This window comes from Nasonia vitripennis, chromosome 3 (genome assembly GCF_009193385.2).
Source record: "Nasonia vitripennis strain AsymCx chromosome 3, Nvit_psr_1.1, whole genome shotgun sequence".
Taxonomy (NCBI): domain Eukaryota; kingdom Metazoa; phylum Arthropoda; class Insecta; order Hymenoptera; family Pteromalidae; genus Nasonia; species Nasonia vitripennis.
Genome location: NC_045759.1, coordinates 2,768,257 through 2,791,327, shown reverse-complemented (window position 1 = coordinate 2,791,327; position 23,071 = coordinate 2,768,257). Strand labels below are relative to the sequence as shown.

The 23,071-nt window shown below is 37.5% G+C and overlaps 3 protein-coding genes across 12 annotated transcripts; 2 read left to right on the top strand and 1 right to left on the bottom strand.

The window, feature by feature from the left end:
- Positions 1-1,628: 1,628 nt before the first annotated feature.
- LOC100122967 (E3 ubiquitin-protein ligase SH3RF3) lies at positions 1,629-11,776 on the top strand. Of its 8 annotated transcripts, XM_031926816.2 has the most exons (15): positions 1,632-2,564; positions 2,626-2,798; positions 2,997-3,468; positions 3,551-3,665; positions 3,746-3,844; positions 4,053-4,189; positions 4,260-4,386; positions 4,453-4,785; positions 4,862-5,205; positions 5,287-5,651; positions 5,728-5,906; positions 6,021-6,178; positions 6,810-6,974; positions 7,860-7,976; positions 8,119-11,776. In XM_031926816.2, the coding sequence occupies exons 3-15, from the start codon at positions 3,011-3,013 to the stop codon at positions 8,300-8,302; spliced, it is 2,781 nt and encodes a 926-aa protein (XP_031782676.1). In that variant the 5' UTR covers positions 1,632-2,564; positions 2,626-2,798; positions 2,997-3,010; the 3' UTR covers positions 8,303-11,776. The 8 variants fall into 8 exon arrangements, with proteins under 8 accessions (XP_008204007.1, XP_031782676.1, XP_008204010.1 ...); XM_008205785.4 differs by lacking the exon at positions 2,626-2,798 and having other exon boundaries at positions 1,629-2,564; positions 5,737-5,906; XM_008205788.4 differs by lacking the exon at positions 2,626-2,798 and having other exon boundaries at positions 1,633-2,564; positions 4,465-4,785; positions 5,728-5,897.
- Positions 11,777-13,629: 1,853 nt separating this feature from the next.
- LOC100122957 lies at positions 13,630-18,311 on the top strand. Of its 2 annotated transcripts, none has more exons than XM_001606517.6 (6): positions 13,630-14,230; positions 16,353-16,490; positions 16,577-16,864; positions 16,951-17,219; positions 17,300-17,477; positions 17,555-18,311. In XM_001606517.6, exons 2-6 carry the CDS (start codon positions 16,392-16,394, stop codon positions 17,693-17,695), a joined length of 975 nt encoding a protein of 324 aa, XP_001606567.1. In that variant the 5' UTR covers positions 13,630-14,230; positions 16,353-16,391; the 3' UTR covers positions 17,696-18,311. The 2 variants fall into 2 exon arrangements, with proteins under 2 accessions (XP_001606567.1, XP_016840055.1); XM_016984566.3 differs by lacking the exon at positions 13,630-14,230 and adding an exon at positions 16,057-16,246.
- A 1,165-nt stretch (positions 18,312-19,476) lies between these two features.
- On the bottom strand, positions 19,477-22,429 carry LOC100122947 (probable ATP-dependent RNA helicase DDX49). Of its 2 annotated transcripts, XM_032598153.1 has the most exons (6): positions 22,006-22,429; positions 21,582-21,717; positions 21,254-21,447; positions 20,640-21,157; positions 20,199-20,554; positions 19,477-20,113 (listed from the first exon to the last, which is right to left on the bottom strand). In XM_032598153.1, exons 2-6 carry the CDS (start codon positions 21,640-21,642, stop codon positions 19,872-19,874), a joined length of 1,371 nt encoding a protein of 456 aa, XP_032454044.1. In that variant the 5' UTR covers positions 21,643-21,717; positions 22,006-22,429; the 3' UTR covers positions 19,477-19,871. The 2 variants fall into 2 exon arrangements, with proteins under 2 accessions (XP_032454044.1, XP_001606554.1); XM_001606504.6 differs by lacking the exon at positions 22,006-22,429 and having other exon boundaries at positions 21,582-21,772.
- Between the last annotated feature and the right edge of the window lie 642 nt (positions 22,430-23,071).

Below are 23,071 nucleotides of genomic sequence, written 5' to 3'. Positions count from 1 at the left end.
CAGACGAGTTGATTTTTGAGTTTTTTTTTTTTACGGCGTGTATATTAATTTCGGAACATTGAGAATGATCCGGAAGTTGTATAGAATTTTTTTTATTAAAGTAGATCCGGGTAGAGTAGAGACGGGCGTTGTCGGATGACAGCGGGCATCAATCTACTTATGCCAACTTTGTCCATAAGTTGGCATAAGTAGATTGATGCCCGTGTGAATAAACATTTGTAAGTTATAGGATAAAAAATATTTTGCTGATCCTTGAAAAATCGATTGATGCCTCAAAAATTTCAGTAATAGATAAAAGTTATAAATGCATCAAAAGAAATTGGACAAATAAAAAATCAAAATTCACGTTTCATCTCATCAAACTAGCACTTATCTACTTATTTAATACAAGAGTCAGTACTTCTTAGTGTACGACTCTAAAAAGGAAAGGGTTTCTCAACTTTCGCGCCAAAAATCAAGTACGTCCTTATGACAGCACATGATCGTAAAATGACGATCCATAAATTGATCACGTGACTGATGATGCGACGAATAAACACTACTCCCTTCTCCACCTTCATCAGAGAATGAGCCGCTCGCGGAGACTCTTCTTCCCCTCAATCGTGTAATCAACAGCTCCCCCCCCCTGCCCCTGCTTTAAGAAGTAAAAAAATTATCCGCATGTGATCCTTTTTACGAGAAATATGCAATAACAACGATTCAAACGGTTTTTCTCCTTTTTAAGAATTCTTGTAACCTTTTGCATTAGCGGTCATTTTTGATTAGTCAGAGCTTAAATCAAAGCTCTTTTCTTTCGCTCAGCGCTACAAACTATTAAAATGAACATTTATGAATTGGCTATATATACACATGCTTCACAATCACGACTGTTTTTTGTCGAGTGGCCGCCGACTCCGCTCGGCTAAGTGATAAATAAAATTATTTGCGAGAACATAGACGGTTACAGGTGCAGGCGGGTAGGTCACCCACTCTCTAAAAGTTGATTCTGGTGAAATTTCTCTGATAACGTACTTTCTTTTTAGTTTTTGTTTTTCTAAACTTATATAACCTACTATATCTGCCTTTAAATCAGTGCTCATTCAAAATTCTAAATGATTATTTAATTATTTTAAAAGTAGATTCATCTGCTATTTATAATAAATCCCTCAACTCTGCGGACCACCATAAAAATAGTCATTCAATACACCAACGTAAAACAATCTCCATAATCCTCTTATTCTCCTAACAACAGCATCGGCGTTTATATTTCTAAATAAAAAAAATCGACACCTGATCGAAGCGCGCAAAAAAAGAACGGCGCGCAAAACTTAATAAAACCGCACCAGCGGCCTCGCGAGCACTTGTCGCTCTCTCTCTCTCTCTCTCTCTCTCTCTCTCTCTCTCTCTCTCTCTCTCTCTCTCTCTCTCTCTCTCTCTCTCTCTCTCTCTCTAGCTGCGGCGCGCGTGTGTCACACCGAGAGCGAGAGCGCTCGAGAAAAAAGGGACTCTCCCTCTCACTTCTCTCTTCGCTCTCTCTCCCTCTCTCTCTCTCTCTCTCTCTCTCTCTCCTGCTTACTTACTCGAGTGCTATGCTGCACACACATGCGCTCGCTCTGTGCAATTATATGTGTGCCTACACGGCACACGTAGGTTGTGTGTATTATAGGCAAGGTAAAACGCTGCCCTATTGCCAAGCCTGTTCAGTCTAAAACGTACCGTTTCATCGTTCGTTATAATTAATAAAAAAAAATCGCGCAGTCTTGTTGTGCGTGTAGATTTTTCAAAAAGTCGATAGCCCACGTTCGATTCGCAATTGATTAGCGCTCGCGGTCCCAATATAGGCTCGGACACGCCGAAGAGAGAGAGAGAGAGAGAGAGAGAGAGTGTACAACACTCTCCGATCTACACGCGTGCGCGTGTACTGAGTACTAACCACCATCACACGCAGTCAGTGCAGCCCGTATATATAGTTATACACAGGATATACTATGAGCCAGAGCGAGATAGAGCAACGACGAGGACCAGCCGCTAGAGCGAGAGGGAGCCGGAAATGAAGAAATGGCGGAGCAGCAGCGAGTGCATTCAACGGACGGGCAGCCGTAGCAGCAGCTCCTCTTGGGACGCCTAGCCTCTGAGAGCGGACCGCGTGCGGCCGACGCTCCGGGCCCCGCGTCCTCTTCGTCGTTTTCCTCTTCGCTGATTCATTGCACCGTAGAGAGCCGTCGTGGAGTCGGTGCATTACTCACTCGTCTCTATAGAAGAACATACACGCAGCGGCTGGAGACTCCGGAGAGTCTCTCGACTCCAGTCCAGGACGATAATATCGCAGACTTCGCCAAAGTCGTGCTGCGGGCTGACTCACGCGGCTGCTGCCTGATATAAGCGTATAATAGGGCCTGCGCTCCCGCGTTAATTCAGTGTGTACGAGCTTCTGATAAAGGCGAGGTTCTGGGAAGAACGCGGATTTGTTTTTGTGGCTTTTGTCCTTATGCAGCGCTGGGAGATAAGCAATGATGGCTCATCCGGGCCAAGGACTAGCCTGCGATAGTCAATAGGACATTTGGAGCTACACTGAGTTGAGCTAGGTAAGCGGTGTTGCTTGCTGAAATGTGTGCTTGATGAGTTGAATTTTTTTATTAATTGCAGTGAGAATTTCACCTGTAACTAACTTTTCGATGCTGATATCGTTGATTGATTGCAATTTTTATTATCTCGTGGATTCAATCTATTTGATATAAGAATATATAAGTCATTCACGTTGGCTGATTAGCTGCTCCATTTGAAATGTTTGACTTGCTCTAATGTTAATGTTCTTAAGAGTAGGTACTAATTGTTTGACTATTATTGATTTGTAACAAGAGTAGAGCAGTGCTCCAGTTTTAGAAACTTTTTTACCTTTAGAATAACTTGGGTGATTCATTTCAATGATAAAACTTTTTTGTTCAAAAGATTAGAAAATAGGTTTTTTAACCAGCTTTTAATTATATTCTTGAAGTTAACTATTAAATTATTATCAGATACCACCACAGCCATGGACGAATGTATGCTAAATGACCTGCTGGAGTGCTCCGTGTGTTTAGAGCGCTTGGACACTTCCAGCAAAGTATTACCCTGTCAGCACACCTTCTGCAAGAAATGTCTCGAGGAGATAGTCAGTACTCATAGGGAACTTCGATGTCCTGAATGTCGAGTCCTTGTCAGTGCTAAAGTAGATGACCTTCCACCTAATGTACTCCTTATGAGGATCCTTGAGGGCATGAGAAATGCTACTCCAAAGGGAAATAAAACACCACAGAGACATCATGCACCACAGAGATTACTAGGTGGCCATCAGGTTACTCCAAGCAGTCCCTCTATCACACTCAACCCACCAATTGCAATAGTAACACCAGAGTCTGCACACCAAATCAATGTAGCTGCTAAGCAAGTTCATCTTCATAATCGACCTTATGGCCGTGCCATTTATGATTATATTTCCAAGGTTCCAGGGTGAGTTACACTTTTGATAACTGCATGTTTTTTTTATTTTGATTGCGAAAAATCGTTAATCTAATAAATGTGTTTATTGCAGAGATTTAAGCTTCAGAAAAGGAGATATCATTATTTTAAGAAAAAAAATTGATAACAATTGGTATCATGGAGAATGTGGATCAAACCATGGAGTTTTTCCTTTATCTTATGTTCAAGTAAGTAGCAGATATTCGCTACTTGGAAAAGTATATACAGTATTTTTTTTCAATCGTAATAATTCACTTTATTATTACAGGTGATGACTCCTTTGCCTCCACATGTTCCTCAATGTAAAGCTCTCTATGACTTCAGGATGTCAAATGATGAAGAGGATGGTTGTCTTACATTTAACAAGGTAAACAAATACACAAGCATGATATATAAAAGTTATTATCAGTTACGTACAATTCTTTATCGAAATGATTTATGAATCATTGAAAGATAAAGGGTAGCTTAAAAATGACGTACTTAATTAGAAAGATAAATATCGCTTATTAAATAATATTATATAACGCAGTAACATCGTTACATATCAAATATACAAAATTTAAACTGATTTTTAGGGAGAAGTTATTAGCGTCATTAGAAGAGTGGACGAAAACTGGGCAGAAGGTAAACTTTTGGATCGGATAGGTATTTTTCCTCTGGCTTTTGTAGAGTTGAATAGCGTTGCCAGAGCATTAATGAAACTTTCCACAAAGTAAGTAGTACAGAAAGCATATAATTAATAGCCTGAGAAGATTCAAATACTAAATATCTGTTTCTATTAGTGTACAACCGGGACCATCAAGAGTTGCACCACCGACTCCGACGAACGAAGAAACTACTCCACTTATACCCACCGATCACACGCGGACAGTTCAAGCCTCAAACCAACCCAGACAGCAGGCTACTGTGGTATGTTCAATGCCCAATCACTGATACAATTAAAAACTACGTTGGAGAAACTTACAAACATTTAAGAAACAATTACAGAATCCCGCGCTGCCAGTATCAGACTCAAGCTCGAACGTATCGTCAGGCGGTTCATCAACAACAACCTCATCGCCCGTGATAACAAGCCCAAGCTCGAGCAGCTCTAGCACAACGCCAAGTAGTCCCAGTAGCCCAGCCATATCGCCCCCAACGGTGGCTAATCGTCACAGTACAAAGAGACACAGTTTTACAGCAGTCAACAGCGCCCATCAACCTCAACCACAGCATCGACACAGCGCTGAGATTTTAAGTCTAGCAGTTGACGCTGCACTCGCTGGTGCCGAGGCTGCTACTAATGATCCCGCTTTTACTTCAAGCCAGGTAGAATACGCTCCGTTGCGGTTTTAAAATTATTTGCTTCTGAATGGGACTAATAAAGTACTATCTCTTATTGTAGACAAGCGGTAGTGCAGGTGACCAAAATCCACGTCACAAGCGCAGTGGTAGCAGCGACCTGGTGCTTTCACAGGCGTCATCGATGACCAACAGTGCACCTGCAGGTTCCTCAAGTGCTTCGTCATCAGGAGCTACAGCAGCCGCAGCTTCGGGTGTTGGAAGTAACTTACCGGCAGCTTACATCGCGTTGTATCCTTATAAGCCACAAAAAGCCGACGAATTGGAGCTCCGCAAGGGCGGAATATACATGGTTACCGAGAGATGCCAAGATGGCTGGTTCAAAGGCACATCCAATCGTACACAGAAGTGCGGCGTTTTCCCGGGAAATTATGTTGCGCCAGCTAAGTAAGTAATGTGTTTCAATCTTTGCAGTCAAAACTAGTTAATGTGAAAAAAGACTCATTAAACATATTATCTTATTTATAGATGTCAGCGAGGAGTATGCAGATCACCCAGCACTGTACCTCTCCAGAATAGTGCTAGTGGTACCAGCAGCAGTGCAAGTAATATCGTACCAGCTTCTCAACCGAGTAACGCCAGTAGTGAACCTCGTATGCCAGTTACTTACACTAAGGTCAAAGGTGCGGCTCCGCAGCCATATAAGTTGCCCCCGCCAGAGCTTCCACCTCGGGCTTTGAGTCCTGGACCGGCCGGCAGCTCGGCCGCTTGGCATAGCCCTAGACAACAGCCCAATCAAACCCAGAGCCCGCCAAGGCTACCCGATCAGACTGTTCCTGTTGCTGCTGCTTCAATCGGTAGAAGTCACAGCGCTGTTATGCCCTCTATTTTTAGTAAGCCTATTTCTTGATCGATTGCAGTCTATTGATTCTGAAATTGTCGATTTAAATGTAACTTCATTTAAACTAGCTTCACCAGGTAAACTGCCACTTGTCACGACAACTGCTGCTACTGCATCGTCACTTGCTACTACAACTTCTGTTAGTGATGCAAGTAAGAGTCCTATCAATACTGCGCACGCGGCTACCGCTTCTGCAAGCGCTTCTTCGTCGACTGCTACACCAAAGTCCACGGAAAAAGTAAGAATTGTACGAAAAAAAAAAACGATTTATTTTATTTTATACTTACGATGTTATAATTTTTTTTTATTTTTAATTTTGCGTGAACTTATTCTGAAATTAAATATTTTCTCACTCCTAAAGGTAAAGGAAAAGAAAGAGAAGGGAGTTTCGCTGATGCGGCGTTTGACGAATATCAAAAAGTCAAAGTCTCCTCCGCCGTCAACTTACTCAATGGACAATCCAGTCTTCGACGATGGCAACGCGGGTCAATCTTTGTCGATTAACCCAATTCACGTTCGGTTAGTACGATTGTTTTGTGTCACGTTATTTTCGTAATCAATTGCATAATCACGGCTTTTGATTTCTATAGCTTGAATTGTGACACATGATGTTTTTAGTTTGATTATTTTTTTTTCGATTACGACGTCGAAATCAATCTTTTTTCAATGACAAATACGCATTTAATTAACGTGCATGCCTTAGCAAAGTTTTGAAAGTTGCACGCCACGTACTTTATCATTCCAGCTATATGTGTTGTATGTGCTTACTGCTATTTTTTGATTTCAATTTTTTTTAAGAGATTTATCCATCAACGTCACTGAACTTGTTAAAAATGACAAAATTACATGTGATTATAATCTATTAGCTGGAATACCATAATTAATGATCAAAATTTAACAAATTCATTAGCCATACCGTTAATAAACTAAAAGAAATAGGCTTCCACTACACATTGCATAAGTATATCCGGTAAAAAGATAATGTAACACTAATTTCACACAATATTACTAAAATCGAAATTAACCTACATCGAAGTCAACCAGACATCATGAGATACCATCAGCAAATCGACAAATGCAACAGAAAACATGTATGAAATTTTACGCTAATGTATTCCCCTGGGGGTGTTCGGGGCTGATGGCAAATCAGATCAGGGTCGTGCCCGAGTCAATTGCTCCAGGTGGGATCCCCGCAGGACATAAACGCTTCCACGAACAGCCACCACCGCATGTATCCCAGCCAGGGTCACGTCACAACCTCACAGCGAGTGAAGCACAAGGAGAGACCCTCCTTGCCCGTGACCTTCCTTCAGAGGTTAGTTCTTTTACCACCCCAGACATTTAACTCTCTTCTTTTGCCTAATTCCTGTTGGGAATCAATCGAGAACCGAACATTACCGAAAACACATGTGCTAAATTTGTATACAATACAATGACAGGCTGTTGGAGTTATACAAAGATTCTCATGATTACTGACACGTTCTTATTGGGGAATGAAAATGCGACACGTGCACTGCATGTTTTAAACTTGATTGATTATTGATTTAAATTTATACGAATTTATATGTTAGTTAGATTTAGTATTTAACTGAGGTATATACCATTTAAAAATATTTTTTGTTTTAATCCGTTTAATGTTTGAATTTTATGATTGTCGTGACGTCTTTTTAGCTTTGCTTGGAAGCTGACAGATGCTTAGAGCTGTTGATGCAATATAAAATATGAAAGGCTTTATTTTTGCTTTTTAATTATTCTTTTACGGTTTTATTTTATGTTTTGCGAAAACTAGTTGCCAAATTTACGTTCTGCACAATACACACGTTTTTTTTTTGAAAATACAAATACTCAATTGGAATGCTACTCCATTTTTTTTTGCTGCACTGAATGAAATAAACGTTTTTACCATAATTTAAGTTTCTTAATAAATGATTGATACTGTTTGGTAAGTATTCAAATTTTCTTCTCTTTCATTAGAGAAATATTTTAAAAATTATCAAGTTTATTATTTCTTGTATGGTTGTGATTGATTGGAAATTCAAATTCTCACGCTGTACCTATGTAAAATAAATTTCAAAAATAACCATTTCTCTACACAATATTTTAATCATATTAAATAAAAAAGTCATTTTTTATAGCACTGTTTCTGTTTCCCTAATAGAGCTATTATTACGACATTAATGACGAAATAAACTGTGAACAGGTCTGGCGAGTCGGGTGGCATTATCACCGGCACAATGAGCAATCATCACCGCAAAAGCAATTCATTGGACGCAGGCACTGGCAAGCAAGTGAAGCAGCAGCTTTCATCAAGGGATCGGTAAATTAATTCGCTATTATCATATTAGCCCCAAATTATAAATGTCACTTTTATAAATCGACCTCCCATTTTCAGTCAAAAATTTTACTGAAATATTTCTAAGAAATTTGAAGTTTAATTACCCATTTTTAAAAAATTTCAGCGAACGCATGTACAGATTCCGTTGCATTGTTCCCTATCCGCCCAACAGCGAGTTTGAGCTAGAACTGCGTGTTGGCGATATAATTTACGTGCACAAGAAGCGCGACGATGGCTGGTACAAGGGTACGCAGCAACGCACAGGCCGCACCGGTCTCTTCCCAGCTAGCTTCGTTGAAGCCTTCTGAGATCCGTGCAAGCCCTCCGTACTCCTCGAGACTTGTATATAATTTCAAATGCCAGAGGAGACGCTATATTCTACTCGAACATACTTGCGGAATTGTATCTTGGGCGAGTAAGGATTGTCTTGCCATCCGTGATGCGAATCCAGTTTTCGCAAGAGGGTTTGTAAGGTAGCTTTATTTGGATTTTTTATGCATGAAACTGGAGTTCGAACTCTGGTCTTTGAATGAAATTTCGTTGTTTGGAAATGAATGTAAGTGAGTCATGAGAGACAAGGCACCGCGAGCTTTATTTTAATTAATTAACGCATATCATGGGCGAATACTTTCTAACGTTTTATGATACTCTGTAAACAACGTTTCTCTTCTATTTAATAAGAAGTGCAATCATAATTTTTTTTACTAGATATTTTTGTTCACAAACGTACAGTATCAAAGCGGTGCCGAATGTCCTATTAATCTACTAGGGGCGAACGCTCACTCGAAAGTCTAGACTAATAAAACTGTACTCAAATTTTTTCATACACTGTAATGATTGAAGATGAAATGAAGGGGAAAAAAGAAGACCATACAGTGCAATGTGATACCCGCACAGATTATAGTGAATTATACTCGCCGCGAGCTTCGTCAGTTGACGTTAAATATAGGGAAAAATACAAACTGCCATGAATACGTATACAGAAGTAGACATGACTGGTATTATATGATAATATTAACAATTGCAACACTAGAAAATTAATATTATTGGTAATAGTAATAATTATGATAATGATTCTAAGTGTTGAATTTTCGTGCAATGTTTGTACTGCCATTAAAATGTGTTACGTTATTTGGCTCCTCATTTGAATTTCTGGATTGAAAAAAAATGTGCTTTTATCACTGTTTGTCTCGAAGAGACACTGTTGTTGTTTCTTGGATTTATTGTGTCATGTACGTTATTGTACAAGCTAACCAAGAACGTTTTCCGTGACTTCGTATTAATTCTTAGGTATTCTGCAATTTTTTAAGTATTCATTTTTGATAAATACTTTTTATTATTCTACTGTCGAGGAAGGCAACGAGATTCTCTTTCGTTATAGGTACTGTACATATTACACATATGTATTCCGCGCATCGAAAAATATAACCAATCACAAACTATGATTGTGCTTCCAGTGTTCACTCGTCAGTATTTTGCCGTGTTTTTGTGTTGCACGCGCTATTGGAACATTCTTTTACGAGAATTATAAGCTTTTTTAGAATTCTTCTAGTACACGTAAGCCATTTGGTATTTATCACACTGATTTTTAAAATTACTTTCGACCAATGAAGTCGAATTTTCAGTGCTACTAAAATGATAGCTCATTTAAAGGTCATAATTATTTGAAAAATAAAAAAAACAGATTTAGAAAGCAAAAATATTTCATAGCTGTTGCCAAATTGATGTTTTTGAAATGATTTATTGTTTTTGAAATGGTAAAATAATTTGACCAATTAAAAGTTGGTAAATTTTATTTAATTGCTTCAGTACGACACTTGTTTTATAGTTATTAATTAAGCCGCAGCGATAGGCCAATGTGTATTAGGATATTGAATGATTAAAAAAAAATTTTAATAGAAAAAAGACTTGCGAGCGACTCATAACGGGAGACGCAATGGAAAAGAGATTTTATAGTCTGAAATTATAATTACTAATATCGGTATTGTGCATACAAAATTTTGATAATATTATATTCGATTTCAATACCTGTATATATTTTTTTTTGCTGCGTTGCTGCAGACACAACGAGCTGTATCTTTTTAAAATTTGTAAAAATGTTTGGTAAAAAAATCATTGAGCACACTTGATTACAAAACTTTTTCATGTCTGAATCTGGTAATACATATCAAGAAGAAAACTTTTTTTTTAATAATGAACAAATATAAAACAGGAATATTAATCAAATACATTTTTGAAGAAATATTTTTGTTTTCAATTGTGCTTGAAACGATTTAGCGTGGATGGTTTTTTTTAATAATCGCCATCAGGTACGATCATTGTGGCGAGCATTCTTAAATCATGGAGTTACATTCATTGATAAAAAGAAGAAGGAATAGTTTACATTTGAATGAGGGCTCCTACCGCTTTGCTTCTGTAACTTTAATCACTTAGTAAATAGAAGCAACGATACTTTTTGATACACACAATATTTACATAAACCCTTAACTATTAGCAAATAAATATTTACTTGATTTTTAAGTAAAGTTAATATTAGTTATTTATTAGTGAGTGAAGAAGCACACATTGTAAATTCCACTTTGTCATCGATAATTTACATGTAATCTATGTACAAAATTGTTCTCAATTCTAACAGATTTCACATATTCCGTTATTCATATCAATTTATCCCCTCATTCGCCGATGTGTACTGCCTCGAATACGTCCATTTAGTACAGCATTCTTAGAATAATTATGTATCTATATGAATGTTTTGTATGGAAAAAAGTAACAAAAAAATGAAAACTAGTAGTCGTTAAGTAATTTATTACTATACGTAAAGCACGAAACTCGATTGTCGCTGACTAATCGAATGAGGAAACAAGCAAGATAGGAATACTATGATACGTTGTAGTTTTTAAGCATAATACAGTGTTTAAGTAGGGCCCATTTAAATGGCATAACGACCAAGTAGTCAAAAAACACAAAAAGGTTTTTTCTTATATTTCGTTCATGCGCTTCGACCTGGTGTTGAGTCCACCCAGTAGCAATAATACAAGTACCTAACACATCTTCGACTGCATGTACATATGAATGCGCGAGAGTTGACAATTTTACTCATAGCTTTGGTGAAGTGAAGAATGACAAAACATGGCCTGCCATAAATAAAACAGAAGCAGACAATTTACAAAGGCGCACACTTACCTATACAGACAGACACAGACAACACACAAAAAATACAAAGAAAAAAGAAAGAGTATCGTACTGTTTTATTTATTGTCAGTATTTGTAACTTTTAAAAAGCTGTGGAGAAAACACAGCGTCAAAGATTTTAAAGGTATAACAAAATCTGTAGGCTAATGTGAAAACGAAAAAAAAAAACGAGTCCGCTGTACGATTTATAAATATACACATGTGTACCTCGAACCATACATATACATATATATATATTTTTTGTTTCGTCGAAATGATGAGCGAGGAGAAGAGAAAAGACGATGATAAAGTAGATGGACGGGATTTTATGCGCCTCCAAGGCCGTTTTGATCGAGCGAGAAATTTTTCGATCGTGTGAGAGCACGCAGAGACGTTATACTCGTCGTTCGAGACGGCTCTTGGAGGATCTTGCGAAGATTCCCATTGACCACCAATAATAATGTCATTAGATATATTCTACTACTCAAGCGCATAAGAAATTACAGGCACATTGTCGGTGTTTTACGCCCAATGTAATTTTCACGATACAACTGTAGACTTGTCTAATACCTAACTGATTAATAACTGTAATAAATGAATGCAAGCAAAAATTTTTGTTTTTAATTCTTCCTGATGGTCATTTACGTGTCTATTTTTATTTAAAAAGAGATGTATCAATTATTGTAGTACGATTATGCAATATTTTTGTAGCCTAATTCTCATGTTAACAACTTTTCGTTACGCAAAATAATTATGTCCATACAATGAAGCTTCAAAGCGTGTATAATTATTAAATTGAATTACAGACAAAAATCGAACCTCTAAGGTTTAAAATATTGGTACAAAACTGCCTGTGGAATCCTGCATCGTAAAGTCTCCAGTGAGACTCGAAGGGCCGTTCACCTGAGGGATATGACTTGCCGGTCTTCTTCTCACTGCGTGCGCTCTGCGTGCGCTTATAGCAATACCGGTTTCTTGGCATAAAAAACAGCGGAGAATTGACCTAGGTAGTCGAATTTTTGCTCGCTCCAGTATCGAGTCAGAGAAACGCTGCGAAGGGAATATTGTGTTTGACACGAGAAAATGATGAAAATCCAACATGAGATAAAAATGTATTTGTGCATACAGCCTCAAACGTATCCAATTTATCTGCTACATCAATTAAAATTCTACCGTTATCAATCATGATTTATCAATAGATTTCCCAACTAGAAGATTAGCCGCATCATTATTTTTATTCCTTTTGCTCAAAGAAAAAATTGTGAAATCATTTACAGCTCAGAAAATAATTATTGTTGGAAGCGTGTCATTTTTTTTTTTCAATTTCGAGATAACACATCATGCGAGCAATTCATGCATGCTATGCCTAATTTTTTCATTCGGAGTGATTCGAATCGATTAATTGAACTGAATTGGTGCAACGACTCTTCCCATCGTGTGTTGCGTTACGGATGCGTGTATACGAGCATTTACGAGACTTGCAAGTACACGCATTATCGCAGCTAATAATTTATGCTTAGTTATGTATAGCCTATATATAGGAGATATGCACTCTTCATTATCATAACGCGCTGAGCACACGTGTCGCGAATTTTAATTCTATTAGCGAAACAATAAAATCGACGCATTGTTAAACTCGAACATTTGTGTGCATAGGTACCTCAATTTCAACGGGCAATGAGAATTCCGTGTTACCGATAACTAGATATAATCTCATACTTTGGCATCTAATCTATCAATAAGCCACTCCAAAACCAAACCCGAAAAGATAAACAACAAAGTATACAATCAATGTATTGCATATCGCAGTAGATATAAACAATATTTTCGGGCTTGGTAATATGCATTGTACTGTGAGAGATAAAGATTGGCTGATAAGACGTCGTTTGCATCTTGTACATAATGACCTTTGTTTGCGGCTACGTGTATTTTCGGTCTCTTTGAGATTGAGATGAAGCATATTCGATATATTTTCAGTCTCTTTGAGATTGAGATGAAGCATATTCTCGGCGTTATCCGAAAACACTTATAAGCTTCACGTACGAGGCACGTGCGAGAGTGAGAGGGAATTAATGCAGATAAGCGTTATAGTTTAAATATTCCTTTGTACGAAGACGCTCCAAGATTTTTTGTCACACTGCTGCTTTCTTATGGCTGACGTATACAAACAAAAAAAAACAGCTGCGATATTGCATAGTGTTTATATGATTCAATTTTTTTTTTTTTGTCTCAAATTTTGTTTACACTCTAGAGCTAATTTTCTCTTTCAAATAAAAATTTCCGAACACTCAAAAACAGAAATAATTCAGCAGCAAACAAATAAAATATATAGCTGTAGTTTACGCGTATAATCAATCACCGCAATGCTCGCATATGAGAGAGAGAGAGAGAGCCGAACACTGTAGAATTAGCCTAAGGCTTGACTCGCATACGGCGTCGCCCTGATCATCGCCATCAACGCCGACGTGCTCTGCAGTCGTTCGTTCGGCGCCGACTCAGCCAGAACGTGCTGCTGCAGCTCCGCGCGCGCACAATCAGCTGTTTCCTGGCCGAAAGTTCGCATATAGACGCCCATATCTATACATTCCGTGCCTTACTGCCTTAATTACTACCTACGAGATTAGCGAGATTATTTAAGCCACTGTGAAGAAGTAAGTATAGTCCGCGGAGCGAGTCTTCCGCGCGCACAAACGCAAACACACACACACACACACACATACTCGTCCGGCCCAGTCTCATCTACTGTATACGCGAAGCGTATACATGTGTACGGCTTGTAAAAAAGAATCGGAAGAAAGAATCTTATTGCTGGGGAGTATATAGAAAGAAGTGCGACTATAGCGGATAAACAAACCACGAGTGCCGCGAGTGCGTGAGATGAGCAGCGAAGAGTAGAGAGAATTAAAAGAGAAACGGGGGATCGCACGCAATCTACGTGTTTCCAAGGGTCTGGCTTGGATATTTAACGAGGAGCTTCCGAGCATCAGAGTTCTCTCGTCTATACTCTCTCTCTGTCTCTCCTTCCTGCAGTGTGCGGACGGCGTTCTGTGCTGCCTGTATAAAATGTGAGTACAACTTGTGTTATGTGCGATAAGTACATTTTCTTTCTTTCTTTTTTGAGGTTAGAACGGGAAGCATTTGGAGCGTCGAACGCTTTCTTTGTAATTGATGCCTCGTATGTTGATATGTCGGGCCTATAGGACTTACCAGCTTTGGTTTATAATTAAGTTACGTAAAGTTGCGAGTTTTTTTTCTCGGTTAGAGCTTGGTTTTGCGCGATTTTTCGCTTACTTTTAATTTTATCGCTCATTAGTTTTTTTTTCTTCATTTTTTTAAAATTCTATCTATATACACCTCGAGCTAAATATATAATGCATGTACGCATTGTCGCGAAATAAAATGCACTCGTCGGTCATTACAAAGCGAATTCATATTATTCAATCTGGCCGCTGAATACCGGCCCATTACACACGCGTTTTACAATACAAATCGAGTATATTTACCGCATTCAAAAGCTATATACACGTATACGTGACTCACTGCTCTGTCAATGGCAAAAGTTTAAGAAATTTTTCAACGCAATTAATTAATTAGTTTCGCGCGGATCGAGAAAATATTTTGCAGACCGATTTACGTGCCTCGGGTATGATGTTTATAGTCAGTAACATTTTTTACGCTTCGTGTGGTATACGAGGAAGCCAGGGCGAGAGAAATGTTTATGCGCGAGGGAACAATGCACTTCGAAAGCGTAAAGTGCTCTGATTATATTGTTGTGTGTAATAAAAGGGCAGATCGTTGTTACTATTTAATATAATTCGAATGTGAAATTATAGTCTCAGAATAATATAGGCTTCAATTAATTATTATATTAGTGAAAATGAGCTGAGATTCGCAGAGAATTTTTGCAGTGCAACGACTGCTGCCTCTTACTATACGTACAGCTGTCCTCCGACATCAGGCGATCGCAGTTATTAGTACCGCAAATATCAGAGAACGACTTGATGGTTGGATACGGCGGATCGAAGAATAACGGCTTATTACGCCACTTTATAATGATAAATTGGTAGCTCGTCTCGTTTATTGCGTCGCAAAAGGGACAATTATAATTGTTATAAACTGTTTTATGTATTACTGCTTTGAGAAAGTTTAGCATATGACTTTTTGCATATCTGGCAATATTAATTAAGCTGACGTTCAAATGATTTTATTGATGTACCGAACAATGAGTTACGATGACTCGCATGAAAATTACCTAGATTTATCTCTCTTTTGAATGCATTGACGATTTGATACAATCAGAGAGCTATTCAGAAATCCAATTCTTTGATACTTGATTTTCATAGAGAAAAAAAAGGTTGCATGTACAAAAGTGTATCGCTTGAATACTAGCTGAGAAAGAGAAAACTATACAATAAACTAAAACAGAATACACATTATGCACTTATCGCTTCACGCATCCGCCACGTGACAAGTTTGATTAATGACCGTACGTTTGTAAAAATTGTTATCTATTTTATCCCAACTTTGCAAAAAACATTCAACCATCAAGTTCGCTCAATTCATCAACTACAACGTCAACACACGCGCATACTATACCGCAAAACTCGTTATCCCAAACGACTTATAGATTTCTCCACAAGCCGAGAGTTACGCATATGTGTTTCTGCAAAACACTTCCGCTCGCGCCACTGGTATATAGTCAGAGTTTCAGCGACGGATAAAAAAAAAACATAGACAACCCAATACATCAACCGACAGCATATATTACACGCTCAAACGTTCATTACAGACATCGCACGATCGCACAGTGAAAGCGCTGATGTCGGTGTATTTCTCATCGGGTGCGATGTTGCTTACGTAAACCCCGTCAGCGGTCCTCGCCGACGGTCGCTGTAGACTTTGACCGAAGATTATGGAAGCCGACACGCGAACTGCATATATACAGATAATGCCGCGTGTATATACCGGGTGCGAAATTAAATAAACGATATCGTGCGTGGACAGGCAACTTTGACTTCTTGAGAGAGGAGGGCAATTCTACTGGTCTCTGGTGGAACTTTGTTGCAGTGGATGATGACGCGGTTTAGAGTTTATTAATTTTTTGATTTTTACTGTTTTTATTAATTTTTCACCAATAAACGTCTATTCTAAAAGCAACATTGCCTAAACGCTTTATCTTGATTTCAGAGAGCGATTCTATTATAAAAACACTGAACTGCAGCAGCCATGGCCCTGATGAGGATGACCCTCTCCGCCTTCGCGAGATCGCGATTCGGTGCCCAAGCATTGCCCAGGTTTTCCGCTCCGAAGCCTAGGGATAACATGGTAAGTAAAAGTAGCACATTTTTCCTGGCAATAAAATCGACAACTAGCCACCGTTTAATAATAATGATTCTCGTGTACTTACGCAGGTATTCGGCTTCGTCGCGTGCAACTTCCTGAGCACGCACCGACTGACGAAGAACATCGAGCTACTGACGGAGGACAATCACCTGCCGATCATCAAGGACAGCCCGAAGAAGGTCATCAATCCCAGCGAGAACGGCGAGAACCGCCCGCTTCTGGTTTTGCTCTGCTGGTTGCTGTCCAAGCGCAACCACATCATGAAGTTCGTCAATTTCTACATGGAGCAGGGATTCGACGTCGTCACCGTATCAATGACGCCATGGCAGCTCATGTGGCCTGTCAAAGGATCTAGGGTCGGAGAATATTTTCAATTCATTTATTATGCATTACTGTATGTGTGTGGATATTCGATTTTACTTTGAGAAATTATTTTTTATAGATCATCGCCCATGATCTGCTGCAATTCTTGGACCAGAACAAGCACTACGAGCAGATTCTGCTGCATGGCTTCTCCGTCGGTGGCTATATGTGGGGCGAGGTTTTGGATTTTGTTCACAAGGATCGTCAGAAGTACGACCATGTGATCAATCGTGTCGTCGGTCACGTCTGGGACAGCGCAGCTGATATCAGCGAGCTAACGATCGGTACCCCGAGGGCAGTTTTTCCAAATAACGAAGTGCTTCAAAATGTCATGAAGAAATATCTTGAGTGAGTCTTGTTTCGACAGAACTTTATCGTAGAGCATTAAAAATCAAGCATACATTCACAATCGAAAATCGTCGTTTCAGGTATCATATGAAAGCTTTCCACAAACAAGCGACGCAGTACTGGATACGGTCGAGCCAACTGTTCCACTTAAATTTGGTCCGTTCTCCGGCTCTGTTTTTAGTCAGTACAACTGACCCAGTGGGATCACTTGCGAGTAATATGAGAGTTCGGGATTCGTGGGAGTCTTTAGGTGTTAAGGTCGGTATTGATTTATTAGTTTTCAGGTTCCTTTCAACTTTCAATTATTATGCAATGTAATAATTTATGCCTTTCAGACTTACACGAAGATATTTGAAGATACTCCACACGTTGGACATTATCGCGCTCATCCGAAAGAATACGTAGCCGAACTGTATACCTTCTTGGACAGGCTACAGCTAATACGAAATGAGGAAAAAATCAGAGCGCGACTTTAATATAGTATGCGAATCTTTCATATATCAATTTTGCCATTATGTATGATCGAATCAATTTGTTATACTCCTTTTTCTTGAAAACTGTCAAGGAAACGTCTGCAAAATACTTTCATAATTTGACTGTTAGTTAAACAGTTTTTTTTAATTTGTGTATCATGATTTAGTTTTAATTACTTATTTCATACATGTATTTGCATATTCTGTCTAAGGTTTCAATCTATTGACAATCTTAGTATGCATATTTTACTCTCATCGTCTTTCATAGGGCAATATCAAGGCCGTCTATTAATTTTAAATTGTTTTTTATAATGCATAAAACTTATATATATATATATATATATATATATATATATATATATATATATATATAATTGTATAAAACAAAACATTTAATGAACAGACAAATGAAGACAAATGAAGATGAAAACAGTGTCTTATTTGACTTTACTCAAATCGATTTTTTACAATAATGGTATACTTTACATTTTTTTAAAATGATTGCTATTGTCTGTGTTATTAGAATTTATAAATGAATATATCAAATCGAGAATTAACTTTTGTACTATTTCTGGAATAATCAAAGATCTATAAAATAATAAATTTGGTTAAATACTCATTTACCTGTGTACTTATTTTATTAATTCGTGCGAAAAAAAATAAAGCTTTCATACCTTGAGAAGGTATATTGCCGATTTTTAAATATTATTGCGTATCGATGCCATATACACTTCCCATAGAAATACATGGGAAGTGTCATGACCGACGGGCGGGATATTAAAAGTTTCATTTAACAGTGTGTGCACAGTGTATATGTAAAGTAAAAAGTCGTCGAAAGGAATGGTACCCTGTTCTACACTGATGCCTAGTATGAGAGAGTACAAGTCATTGGCAAATATCATTGACGCGAGGATAATAGACAAGTACACCAAGCGATTAGAGCCCTTAGAAGACTTGATATTTATGCTGATACCCATCAACATCTTTATTATATCAAAAGCAATCCATTGTTGATCCGTTATTTTCAATATATTCAATACATAGGTCAAAAGGAGAATCAAAGCAGGAGCCACCAGCACGTAATATATTAATTATATGGGTATATTCAATCTAGTAATGGGAATGATAGGGGTTACAGCGACGATTTTCTCACACTCTGGTCCCAAAACTATGATCAATTTGGAATATGATAACCACTTGACGGGAACTACGGATATCCACATATTTATGTCGCCAGAATATATGAGTGGCATAACTTCGGCAATTATATCGTTTGCAGTAGTTTCTTTAATCTCAATGGGAAAAACGATTGTAAAATTCATTACCTTCAGTTCAAACTCGAGTAATGGCTCCGTTTTTGTCTTTATCTACGTAGTCGAATGGAGGATAATCAAATAAAGGTAGTTTAAATAGATAACCATGTACGTTATTTAATTTGTACGAAAAAATGTTGACTGAATCCAAGTTGAATAATTTTTTCATTACAAAATCACGAAATGGATCATAACTGTACAATACTGGAACAGTGGTTGAAATATCTTCGCTTGAATTTACTGCTAATACAGACAAATCCAGAAATTTTTTTGCCCAGCCATACTTAAGGACAGTGTCTATTTTACTTTCTGGTACAATGCGTTCGTAGAAAGTGATTATTCGGTTCTGAGGTTGCATCCCACACATTGTGTGGTTAAATAACCAATGTAAAAGTAAACGAGAGCTATTAAAATCTCCAGAATCAAAGATCACATTCAGACTTACATATCTTGGGTAATGAAAAATCGGCCTTTTTCTTTTCAATAATAGAATTTTAATTACAGAAAATCAATGATTGTTCGGATTCGCACAATGTCTTTTTGAAAGTAGGATTCAAGAAACAAATAGATATTTTTGCTAAAAAAATATATGGAAAAAAAATTAAAATAAATTTTATTAATTATCTATGCCTTTTTATTTCTAAAATAAAAAAATATTTACAATTATTAGTAGATACTATCTTGTTTGCACCAGTTATTACTCCTTTATGAAAAGTTCATTCATTTCTTTTGATGATTATTACTCTTATTCACGCAGTTTGAATCCTATGCATGTTAATATATGAAAGTATAATCTATCTTCAAACAATTTTTATAAAATGAATTTCGAACCCGCGTAAAAATATAACGTGAGATCTCATCACGAACTAATTAGTTTCTTTACTAGTACTATCTTTCTTACTCTTAATTTCCTTTTTTTCAGGCTTCCTACGTTTCTTCTTCTTCTTTTCTAATATTTCATCTACTTCATCAGGATCTTTTCCTTCTAAAATTAGTTTTTTCCTTTTGTTGATCATTTTCTTTTCATAAAAATCGGTCTCATCTAATTTTATTTCAGCTTCTCGTTTTGTCACGGATATTTGAGTGAAAATATTGACGATCTCTTTATCTGAAAGAGTTTATGATTCGAGTTTATGATAGGAGTTACAATATATATGTGTGTATTATTATAATAAAGTCAGTCATCATCTTACCTTCAACTTTGAATTCCGTCAATTTGGTACCAATTGTTTCCTCAATTGCGTGTAACAAATTGATGTCGTATGGCGTTACCAAACTAACAGCCATACCACCTCTTCCAGCACGAGCTGTTCTACCAACTCTGTGAATATATTCTTTTGGTATATTTGGTATGTTGTGATTAATAACTAGGGCTACAATAGGAATATCTAAACCTCTTGCAGCCACATCTGTAGCAATCAAAATCTTTGTATGATTGGATTTGAACTTTGACAGCGCTGATAAACGTTCTTTTTGTTTGATCATAGCATGTAATGCTACATTGTCAAACCCTACTTCATTTAATGTCATAGATAGCAGCTGACAATTCCTTAAACAATTAAATAAATATATATATATATATACATTTTTATTTGTATTTTTTAAAGCTACAGCTAAAAGGACTGATTACTTACTTGCAAGTGTCAGTAAAGATCATAATTGATCCATTTTCATTATCAGCTCTAAATGTTCTGATAACTTCAACTAAAAAGGCATCACGAACATCCTTAGGACAAAGCACATAACGTTGATCTAATTCCTTTACTGTGGCAACACCAGAATCATCAGTAGATTCCCATATGAACCACTCCTTAGTAGATACTTGTTTTACCTTGTCCAAAGCATCTGTAATGGTAGCACTAAATAGTAGAGACTGTCTGTTCTTAGGCAGCGCTTTAAATATCACACTCAACTGTTCATCAAAATGACCTCCTAGAAGCCTGTCAGCTTCATCAAGAACAAGAAACTTTATTCTTGCTAGAGAAAATGTGTTACAACTTTCTAAATGGTCAGCTAAACGTCCTGGAGTAGCAACCACTATATGGGGATGCCTTGCCAGTTCCTGTCCTTGCACTACCATGTCCATTCCTCCAACTATTGTACATTTTTTTAGGTTGATAGTTTTTCCAATCGCAGCAAACTGATCACCAATCTAATTTTGAAAAGTATAAGTTTTTAATTTGATTGAATAGTAGGTCAAGTGTACAATAAGATTCTAAGCCGAACATAAACGAAATTTTTAATTTACCTGAAAAGCAAGTTCTCTCGTTGGTGTCAGCACAAGTGCAAATATGCCATATGGATCTTCCGACAGCTTTTGTAAAATTGGAAGGGCAAAAGCTAATGTTTTGCCACTACCAGTTTTCGCACAACCTATACAATCCTTTCCACTTAATATGGCAGGAATACAGTTCTGTTGAATTGGTGTAGGCTTCTTAACACCTATAAAATATTCAATCATCGTGAATAAAATGCTACATCAATAATAATTTGTCAAGAAATATCAGTAACAAAGTTTAGCATAGAAATATACACAAGCAAAAACGTTTGATATACATTTAGTTGATTCGACCTACCAATCAACTTTAACTGATCAATAATCCAAGAACTAATATTCAAATCCGTGAACTCTGTCATTTTTTCTCAAATACTTTGATATTTAATGCGAAGAAGCAACGTTTGTTGTTTGACACATGACCCGCACGTGGTATACTATAGACAAACAAGGTTAGAATTTTCAAAATATTAAAAATGTATATATTGGGGGTATGTTCCGGGGTCAGTTCCGATACGGGAACAGTAAGTAAATTTGGCAACAGCGCAGTTTCAGTGTACAACATTTGACGTCTTGAAACGGTCAGCAACGGTTTTTAACTACTGGAGCTGACGAGCTGTGTTCCGCATATATGTAAACATAGTAATCAGCTGATTACAAAGCTCATAAATAATAAAAGTAAAGAAAATTAATTTGCAAAATTCATATTCAAAAATAATGGAGACATGATTGTAGAAGGTGTCTAGGTGTTCGGAAACGCCGAACACGAGGTCCAGCACTTCTTGGATCCCGGCCGCAATCGACAACCCAGAATATTTTGACACTTTCTAGAACCGATTCCCACACGTCGACACTGAGGGACTTTCCTTCTGATTACATCAATTACATCAATAACGTTCCTTTGGTATTGTATATCTATATATACGATATATATAGATTTACATTACCAGAGGAACAAGCGCCGCGTAGACACAACACAGGCACAACGCAAGCGCAGCGCGTATCAGTGTGGAATGTCCCTGAATCTTACGAAGCGCACTTTTTGGGGCCTATTATCAGTGACCTCGAATACCAATACACCTTCCATGACAAACGGTTTTTACACCTAAATAAAAAAAAAATCGGAGCGCCCTTCCTGGATCCCATCATCGGAGATCCCCCAAACACCTACACACATCTACAACTGTATTTCCTGAAACCTAGATACAAAAAACTACAAAGCGCATACTTCCTGGAGCCCATCATCGCGCGACCCTCCAAACACCTAGACACCTTCTACAACCATGTCTCCTTTATTTTTGAATATGAATTTTGTAAATTATTTTTCTTTACTTTTATTATTTATGAGCTTTGCAATCAGCTGATTACTGTGTTTACATATGCGGAACACAGCTCCAGTAGTCTAAAACCGTTGCTGACCGTTTCAAGACGTCAAATGTTGTGTACACTGAAACTGCGCTGTTGCCAAATTTACTTACTGTTCCCGTATCGGAACATACCCTACTAGTATTGCCATCTATATATATAGTATTCATTACTACGGTATCTGTACTTATTAACGCGGGAAAATTCAAATCCAATTATACCTACAGAAGAGATGCAACAGACAATCAAAATGAACCACCTTAAATGTTGTACTTGGATAAATTAAATTATAAAATTCAATTTGTACAAAATGCAACAAGCTAGGGAAAAACGAGAAAACGCAAATAAAACATGAGCGTGGAAAGTAAATTTACGATACTGGATTCATTTATTGCAATATCCTAATCATTCATAAAAAAAAATAAT